Raw genomic sequence first — 8,639 nt, 5'->3', positions numbered from 1 at the left:
CGTTCCGCCCATCCTAACATTACTTTTGCAATCAATCTGTTATTTTAAACATGTTTTAACATAATATGCATTCATATTTACATATTGGAGAGCATTAATTTAAATGACAAATTCTTGTGTACACCTGAAGTTTCTCTCTTCAGAGTAGGCATAGCTTTGAAACGCGCACTAGTTTCATTCTAAAGAGCGATACAGGAAATGCAGTTTGTGTACATTGTGTGTGTCTTAATTCATAGTTGTCATACAAGGAGGTAACTACAGGAAGTCCTCGATTTACGAACGAGTTCCGTTCCTACGCTGGTGACGTAACCCGAATTTCCGCGCAAGTCGGATTTCACCGTTAAAGTCAAAATTTACGTCGAAATACTTCGTGATTGTGACAGGAAGCTCAGTGTGTGTGAGCGTGTGCGTCGATGTGTGAGTGAGATGGGAATGCGAAGGAAGAAGGAGTGCGCGCAAGTGCGAGTGTGTACAGTGGCAAGTGTAGTGACGGCGACCGGGGAAGAGTAGCGATTAGCGGAGGACCCGTTGACGTCAAACGTGCAAGTGGCAGCTGTGTGAGTGTGTCTTCAGGAACACGGCATAAATGGGAATGAATGTGTTCTTTTGTATTACAGTACATAATTGTAAAAATGCCCACGCCCTGGTGAAGCGGTACGCAAGATGGATGGATGGAATTGTAAAAATGGATTACCAGGAAAATAATTTTTTGTATCAGAATGTTTAAGTTAAAATACCGTACGATCACACTGTGATAATCCATCCATCCATCCATTTTCCGCACCGATTATCCTCACTTGGGTCGTGGGACTGCTGGAGCCTATCCCAGCTGACTCTGGACGAGAGGCAGGGTACACCCTGAACTGGTCGCCACCCAATCGCAGGGCACATAAACAAACAACGATTCGCACTCACATTCATACCTAGGGGCAATTTAGAGTCTTCAGTTAACCTACCATGCATGGTTTTGGGATGTGGGAGGAAACCGGAGTACCCAGAGAAAGCCCAAGCAGGCACGGGGAGAACATGCAAACTCCACACAGGCGAAGTCCTCAGAACTGTAAGGCAGATGTGCTAACCAGTCGGTCACCGGGCCAGTTTGCATGTTGCAGTTTATTTTCCTCCACTTAGTGATATTGTAAAATTATTTATTCTTCTAAGCAGCATCTGTGATATGTTTTTATTTGAAATGTAGACGGCGGAAGACTGGTTAGAGCGTCTGCCTCACAGTTCTGAGGCTTGGGGTTCAATCTCCGACCCTGCCTTTGTGGAGTTTGCATGTTCTCCCCGTGCTTGCGTGGGTTTTCTCCGGGCACTCCGGTTTCCTCCCACATCCCAAAGACATGCATGGTAGGTTAATTGACAACTCTAAATTGCCCGTAGGTGTGAATGTGAGTGTGAATGGTTGTTTGTTTATATGTGCCATGCGATTGGCTGGCAACCAGTTCAGGGTGTACCCCGCCTCCTGCCCGATGATAGCTGGGATAGGCTCCAGCACGCCTGCGACCCTAGTGAGGAGAAGCGGCTCAGAAAATGGATGGATGGATGAAATGTAGACATTACATTTGAAGAGTGGAAGTATGTAAGATTATAATTATTATTTCATTTTTGGGACTAATGAAATGTAATTGCAGAGGTATATGTTTCAACGGGAGCTAGAATTGTTATTCCCTCGCCGTGTGATGTTCATTCACCACCACTAAAGAGTTTTGTTACAATATGCTTACCGCATTCAGTGCCACTGACTGCTTTAGAAGTCAAATATCCATGTTAACTGGGAGGGCTGGCACTGAATGAGTTAAACAATTCGGCAGAGGAGAAGGGGCGACAGGAGCAACACACCAAGATCTGACTCCAGTGGGTGGCGGCCTCAGTGAGCCAGGATGCTGGCTTCGCGAAGCGGATGTCCAGGGCAACTGATCCCGACCCGTGTGTCTGGGTTTGCTGGGACAGAGGCTGGTGTGAACAACAAGGAGCCTCTATCTCGCCCATTTAATTGTGAAGTGATGCTCTGACAGGCATAGCACGCTGTAGAAGTTGCAACGCTAATGCACTCTACTCAACGCTGCGGTCACGTGGGCCAGTCAGCTAATCAATATATTTCTGTATACTAACACACATGGTCACATGGGTTACGAGTCCAATCGGGTGTGTTTACACCTAAATTAGGAAGTGAAGTGCTCTACAACCTAGCTAAGCGCCTTGACTTTGTATAAATTTATTATTTTATGCCAAGACAAGGCCATGATAATATGAAGGCACTTTTAATTTCGCGATAATGTGAATATTGTGACATCCCTACATAGGAGAATATTTTTTTCATACGCTTGCCCGATCGGCGAGGGGGGTAATTATCTTCATGCTGCAATGACCTACACCCAAATTGTGCCACTCAAAGCAAAAACTTGGAATTGTGTCACTTGAAACGTAGTGTAAATCCACTTTCAGGATCATTCTCACAGCAGTCATTTTGACATAGAAAAGCTTGTTATGTTTTTATTTGCTTTTATTTGTTTTACTCTACTGTCTGCGGCCAGGTTGGCATTGCAAGTGAGAATATGTTCTCAATTGCCTTAATTTGATAAATAAAGGCTAAAAAGCAGTAAATAGCAGTACAGATAGTTAGCAGGATCATGTAAAATATGCAAAGCCAATTTCCACAAAACATAAGAGATGCACAGGAGTTGATTTTTACGAGTCAGTATGTCAATGGAACCCAGGGGCTGAGTTCCATCGTCCATGAACCAGGAAGTACCTTCCTAACTAACAAACTGATGGACAAACATTAACCCGCTCTACTGAGTGACACTGTAGTTATACAGAGCATTGTATTGCTAAAACTAATCAAATGGTGGGTAAAGAATAGCACTGTAAAACAAAACTGACTTTGATTGGGGGAAGCAGGATCAAATGTGGCCGTATTTGCTGTCAATGTTTTGTCGCTGAATTTGAAAACATTACACCTACAAAATTGCACAAGAGAGACGGTAGGATACAAAGATTCCCAAATGACAAGGTCATATTCAAGGCACACATGCGGTGTAGGAAGCGAGGACACTGCTAAGGCGAGTTCCTTCGGATAAAGGACTGCCACTCATAGACAGGATCAATTAAAAGACAAGGAGCCTTAAGCCCTTCTGATTGTTTTTTTTTTTTCCAGGTGATGATGCTTGCTTCGCATCCAAATCAGATCGCTCTGTGGTGGTGTTGTAAGGAAGCGTAGCAACTTTAATGGGAGTCAGACACTTTTCTAAGCCAATAGTCGCGACTAATTATGCACTAAGCGTGCTAAGCTACTTTCAAAGGCATTCATTTTAGCACGACTGTACTTTTTTCAATTCGTTCAAAGATGAGTGACTTAATTATTTATTGCATGTTTTAATACACGTAATTTTCGTATTGTACAACCTTGATCAACAACAACACAAAAACTAGATAATCTTCAACATTTTTCTAACTGCGCAATATGCAAATTCTGGATATACTCTATTAACAAATGACAACCTTTCCAAACACGCTTTAATATGAATGTGCACTCAGTAGATTAATTCTCTATATAAAGTACTAACTGCGTGCGTAATGACGAATTTAGGCTTAATAAGCGACAGGAGTAGTGTTGTTACAAACGGTAGCCATGTTGACGCTGAAACACATTACCCAAGCAAGCTAAGCGGTCGCGAAGGATCTCGAGTAATGTTTCTTTGACTCTAAAAATGATGGTGTGACGAGACAACTTCACAAGTGCTTACCAAAAGTATAAAGGTGAAAATAGACCAACCGAGAGCTGACTCGGAGAGAAAAGACTGAGCGGCCATTTTCACTTCCTTCAATAACAAAACCACGTGGTGTGAGTGACATCATCACGTAGACGGGAGACGCCGCGTCAAAGGCACGGCTGTTCAAGTATTAAAATATTTTAAGATTTTGGAAAATATACAGTGTATATTGAAAAACTGGATATACCATCACAGTTGGTCTAAAGGATATATATATATTTTTTTATTAACAATAATAATCATCATAATCATAATAATAACCTCACAGTTCTGAGGAGCGGGATTCAATCCCCGGCCCCGCCTGTGTGGAGTTTGCACACGAATATGCTCCCCATGACCGCGTGGGTTTTCTCCGGGCACTCCGGTTTCCTCCCACATCCCAAAAACATGCATTAATTGGATACTCTAAATTGCCCGTAGGTGTGAATGTGAGTGCGAATGGTTGTTTGTTTGTATGTGCCCTGCGAATGGCTGGCAACCAATTCAGGGTGTACCCCGCCTCCTGCCCAATGATAGTTGGGATAGGCTCCAGCATGCCCGCGACCCTAGTGAGGAGAAGCGGCTCAGAAAATGGATGGATGGATGGATGGATGGATATATATATATATAGCAAGAGAGAGAGAGATAGAGAGAGTTCAGAATCAATATGTATCTAATGAAATGAGACAAACTTGAACAATTCAAATAATATGCATCACACAGACCAGGGATGGTGCATGGTTATTAAATACTGTATATAATTGTGTGCAGATTGCTACAGATGGTTGTTGACCAACCAGTCAGAGGACATAGAAATGCTGATGTTTTTGTGCACCAGCTAGCTGGCCTTCTTAGTGGAATTTATAATCTGAATGGTTAAAGAAATAGTTTCATTGTTAAATTACATCAAACGGCCCTAGATGTATACTTATTCTTAGGACCTGGGCAGATTACCGTACATTGAAATCGCAGCACATAGAGGCTGATATCTGATTGGACAAACAAAATCAAACATCTAAATCCAAGAGAAATGCTATGAAATGAAGAGACTATGTCACGATCGTTAACGGGACTCAGAAGCAAGCGGAGGCTGGAAGGGTTGTGGTGAAAGGTTTATTGAAGCGGATATGAGGATGGATCCTTAGGGGGTTTGGCATGTCGTCGAGGCGGGGAACGTGCGGCAGGCGGTGGCGTGAGTAGGTGGATGGCGTGGCGGTGGAGGTCAGCATGGCGGGGAACACGGATGGAGCACTGAGGAGAAGGAAGAACACAGGGTCAGAAGGAAATCTGAGACTGGCGTATCTTACGTGCAAGTTGAGAGCCGAAATGCTAATACTCTGGCGAGAATTTCTGGGATTTGGCAGCCTTTAATGCAGGTAGTAATGAAGGCTGATTGGTGACAGTTGCGCGGCCGAGGAGGTGCTGATTACTGCGAAGAGAGAGGGGAAGGGAGAGAGAGAGAGGGTGAAAGAGGCGCAAAGCGCCACCCGAGCTCCAACAGAGGTACTGCAGGGCACAGCTCATGACAGTACCCCACTCTCAATGGACGCTTCCCGGCATCCTGCCCGGGTTCCCCGGGTGAGCCGCGTAAAAATCTGAAAGAAGGGAATCGTCAAGGATAAGCTTCCGGGAAATCCAAGAGTGCTCCTCCGGACCATACCCCTCTCAGTCTACCAGGTACTGGTAACGCCTCCCCCTGGGCCTCACATCGAGGATGCGTGAAACAGTGAAGGCCGGATGGTTGTCGATAATGTGGGGGGGCTGAGGGGGCACGGCCGGAGGGCTAAAAGCGCAGGTCGAGACAGGCTCTAGTAGTGACACATGGAAAGTTGGATGAATCTTCAGAGATTGCGGAAGTTTGAGTTGAACTGATGTGGGATTGATGATTTTAGTGATGGGGAACGCACCAATAAAGCACGGAGTGAGTTTGCGGGATTCAGTCTGGAGTGGGAGGTCGCGGGAGAAAAGCCAAACCGTCTGACCCACCTTTTACTCGTACGTAGGGGAACGACAAAGGTCCTTGAGCCGTTTATTCTTCTCTGAGGACCGGACCAAGACCGCCCTGCCATCCTTCCACACGGACTGGAGCCTTTTAAGGTGATCCCTTACCGTGGTGACTGCCACCACAAGCTTCTGTTCCTTAAATAACAGAGGTTGGAAACCATAGCAGGCCATGAATGGAGACATACCGGTGACGGAGCTGGTGAAAGAGTTGTGGGCGTACTCAATCCAAGAGAGGAATGAGCTCCAGGAGATGGTGTTGCGTGCGGCACCGCAGCGAAGAGGTGATTCCAGAGACTGATTCGCCCGCTCCGTCTGGCCGTTGGTCTGAGGGTGGTACCCGGAAGACAAGCTGGCTGCTCCGCCCACCGCTTTACAGAACTCCTGCCAAACAAGGGAGGAAAACTGAGGACCTTGGTCTGAGACGATGTCGATGGGGATACGGCGGAGTTTGAAACTGTGAAGAACAAGGAGGTTAGCAGTTTCAAAGGCAGAAAGAAGCTTGGGAAGGGGAATGTTATGGACATACTTAGAAAATCAATCGATAATGGTGAAAATTATAGTGTTACCTTCAGAAGGGGGTAGGCCGGTAACGAAGTCCAAAGCGATGTGCGACAAAGGGCGTCTTGGAATGGGTAAGGGGCGCAGCAGACCAACTGGAGGCAGGTGAGAAGCCTTCCCTCTGGAACAGGCTTGGACGAATTCCTGGGGGTCTTTGATCAGGCTGGGCCACCAGAAATGTTGTTGGATGAAATGGATGGTGCAGGTGATACCGGGATGACAGGTGAGCTTGGAGTTGTGGGCCCACTGAAGGACATGAGAGCGTGCGGAATCAGGTACGAATAGTCGGTTCGGAGGTCCGGTCTTGTGATCAGGGTGAGTCTGTTGAGCGTGTTTGACAATCTGTTCTATTTTCCAGGTGGCCGACCCCCCGAAGCAGGAGGAAGGGAAGATAGTTTATTGTTCTGCAGGGCTGGAGGGGGGTGAGTATATGTGAGACAGGGCGTCAGGTTTGCCGTTCCGGGATCCAGGTCGGAAGGAGAGGTTAAAATTCAATTGGCTCCAGAAAAGGGCCCAGCGAGCTTGTCGGGGGTTAAGGCGTTTGGCGGAACAGAGGTAAGCAAGGTTTCTTGTGATCGATGCAGATGACAAATGGTTCTTCAGTCCCCTCCAGCCAGTGCCTCCATGAATGAAATTGTCGTCTGCACCAGAATCAATGAGGGAAACTACGGGTGTATTGTGAGTGGGACCAAGAATGCAAGCGGGAACGTTCATACGGGAAGAAGAACTTGAGGAAGTGGTAGTTTGGCTTACCACGGCCAGATTTTCTGCAATAAATACACAGCCGCTGGGTGACGTGCCGCTGACGTTCCTGAGGGTCTAGTCGTGTGTTACCTAGTTGCATGGGCTCATCTGGTACAGTGGGGGGTGATGAAGGGGCAGTTGGAAGTGCAGAAGGCAGGTGAGACGCTGACGGTGCCGTGCCCACGGTGGAAGTGATCTTGCGTGCTCTAACCCCCCTCTCTCGCGCTCTCTCCCGTCGCCAGTTGTCAAGACGGATGGAAAGTGAAATAAGATCTTCGAGAGAGGAGGGCTCATCTCTAGCAGCGAGCTTGTCCTTCAGCTGCTCAGACAGACCGTTAAAAAAAATACAAGGAGGCGGCAGGTGGCTTCTCTGCCCTGAACGGGGTGATCAAATACCTTCTTGAGTTCGGCGGAAAAGGAATCAAATGACTGGAGTACCGGGGAGGAGTTGTGCCATAACGCGTTTGCCCATTTAGCTGCTTTGCCACGGAGCAGGTTAGTGACAAACGCGACCTTGGATTGTTCAGTGGGATAACTTAACGGTTGTAGGTTGAAAACTAGGGAGCAATTTGGGATAAATTGGCTGTAAGCATCTGAGTCCCCAGAGTAGGGCTCGGGCGGAGGGACGTGAGGTTCTTTGTACGGGGAGCGGGATGGCTGCGGGCTCAGAAGGATTACTTACGGGAGGATGGTCGGATTAAATTTTGGTGGTAAGGAGGGAGACGTGTTGTGTGAGGGAATGTAAGGATGCCATGATCTCTTGTAGAGCCTTGTCCTGTCTCTCTATGTTGGCGCCTTGGAGGGTGAGGGCATGTTGTAGCGCCTCTGGGGTTGCTGGGCCAGAGTATTCTGTCACGAGCTGATGTTAATGGGACCCAGAAGCAAGTGGAGGCTGAAAGGGTTGTGGTGAAAGGTTTATTGAAGCGGATATGAGGATGGATCCTTGGGGGGTGTTGGCAGGTCATCGAGGCGGGAAACGTGGGGCAGGAACATGGAGGGAGCACTGAGGAGAAGGAAGAACACGGGTGTCAGAAGGGAATCTGAGACTGGCGTATCTTACGTGCAAGTTGAGAGCCGTTGTACCGCAGGAGAAACGCTCATACTCTGGCGAGGATTTCCGGGATCTGGCAGGCTTTAATGCAGTTGGTAATGAAGGCTGATTGGTGACAGGTGCACCGCCGAGGAGGTGGTGATTACTGCGAAGAGAGAGAGGAAGGGAGCGAGAGAGAGAGCGAGAGAGGCGCAAAGTGCCACCCGAGCGCCAACAGAGGTACTGCAGGGCACAGCTCATGACAGAATATACTCTTTGGGAATAAACTAGTGCAATTTCATGGAACAAATTATTAGAATTTATGTTGTAAATGTAGGTCAATGCCTCTGATGGTCTTTAGGCCAAGGTGTCACTGACAACTCACCACTGATTAAACAATATGTTTATTGTGGTTGTTGCTGTGCAAAATGAAAGTGCATGGTAGTGAGAAATGTGCACTACTGTTTTCCCAAATGAGTTAACTATAAGACCTAAGTATGATGCTGTGCAGGCATCATCATACATGTAATGGTCTACATTTTATTGTA

The 8,639-nt window shown here is 47.0% G+C and overlaps 2 protein-coding genes and 1 long non-coding RNA gene across 12 annotated transcripts in view; 1 reads left to right on the top strand and 2 right to left on the bottom strand.

Moving 5' to 3' along the window:
• lmbrd1 (LMBR1 domain containing 1) overlaps positions 1 to 3,872 on the bottom strand; it is a 72,310-nt gene extending 68,438 nt beyond the window's left edge. For both annotated transcript variants that reach the window (XM_061790190.1, XM_061790188.1), the window contains exon 1: positions 3,750 to 3,872. In XM_061790190.1, the coding sequence (XP_061646174.1) occupies positions 3,750 to 3,815 (66 nt within the window). In that variant the 5' untranslated portion in view covers positions 3,816 to 3,872. The remainder of the gene's footprint in view (positions 1 to 3,749) is intronic.
• Positions 3,873 to 4,867: 995 nt separating this feature from the next.
• On the bottom strand, positions 4,868 to 8,388 carry LOC133485893 (uncharacterized). 3 transcript variants are annotated; one of them, XR_009790845.1, is made up of 5 exons: positions 8,145 to 8,388; positions 6,326 to 8,064; positions 5,980 to 6,140; positions 5,742 to 5,894; positions 4,868 to 5,006 (listed from the first exon to the last, which is right to left on the bottom strand). It is a non-coding gene; the product is annotated as an uncharacterized LOC133485893 (long non-coding RNA). The 3 variants fall into 3 exon arrangements; XR_009790844.1 differs by having other exon boundaries at positions 5,742 to 6,140; XR_009790846.1 differs by lacking the exon at positions 5,742 to 5,894 and having other exon boundaries at positions 5,945 to 6,140.
• LOC133485892 (collagen alpha-1(XIX) chain-like) overlaps positions 7,417 to 8,639 on the top strand; it is a 150,872-nt gene continuing 149,649 nt past the window's right edge. For 6 of the 7 annotated variants that reach the window (XM_061790272.1, XM_061790273.1, XM_061790271.1 and 3 more), the window contains exon 1: positions 7,425 to 7,556. The gene's annotated coding sequence lies outside the window, so the exon portion shown is untranslated. Of the gene's footprint in view, positions 7,557 to 8,639 lie in introns of all 7 variants that reach the window. The other variant, XM_061790269.1, reaches the window with a different exon arrangement.

This window comes from Phyllopteryx taeniolatus, chromosome 11 (assembly GCF_024500385.1).
Source record: "Phyllopteryx taeniolatus isolate TA_2022b chromosome 11, UOR_Ptae_1.2, whole genome shotgun sequence".
NCBI lineage: Eukaryota > Metazoa > Chordata > Actinopteri > Syngnathiformes > Syngnathidae > Phyllopteryx > Phyllopteryx taeniolatus.
The sequence above is the reverse complement of the archived record's forward strand: the minus strand, read 5'-3'. Positions and strand labels throughout refer to the sequence as shown.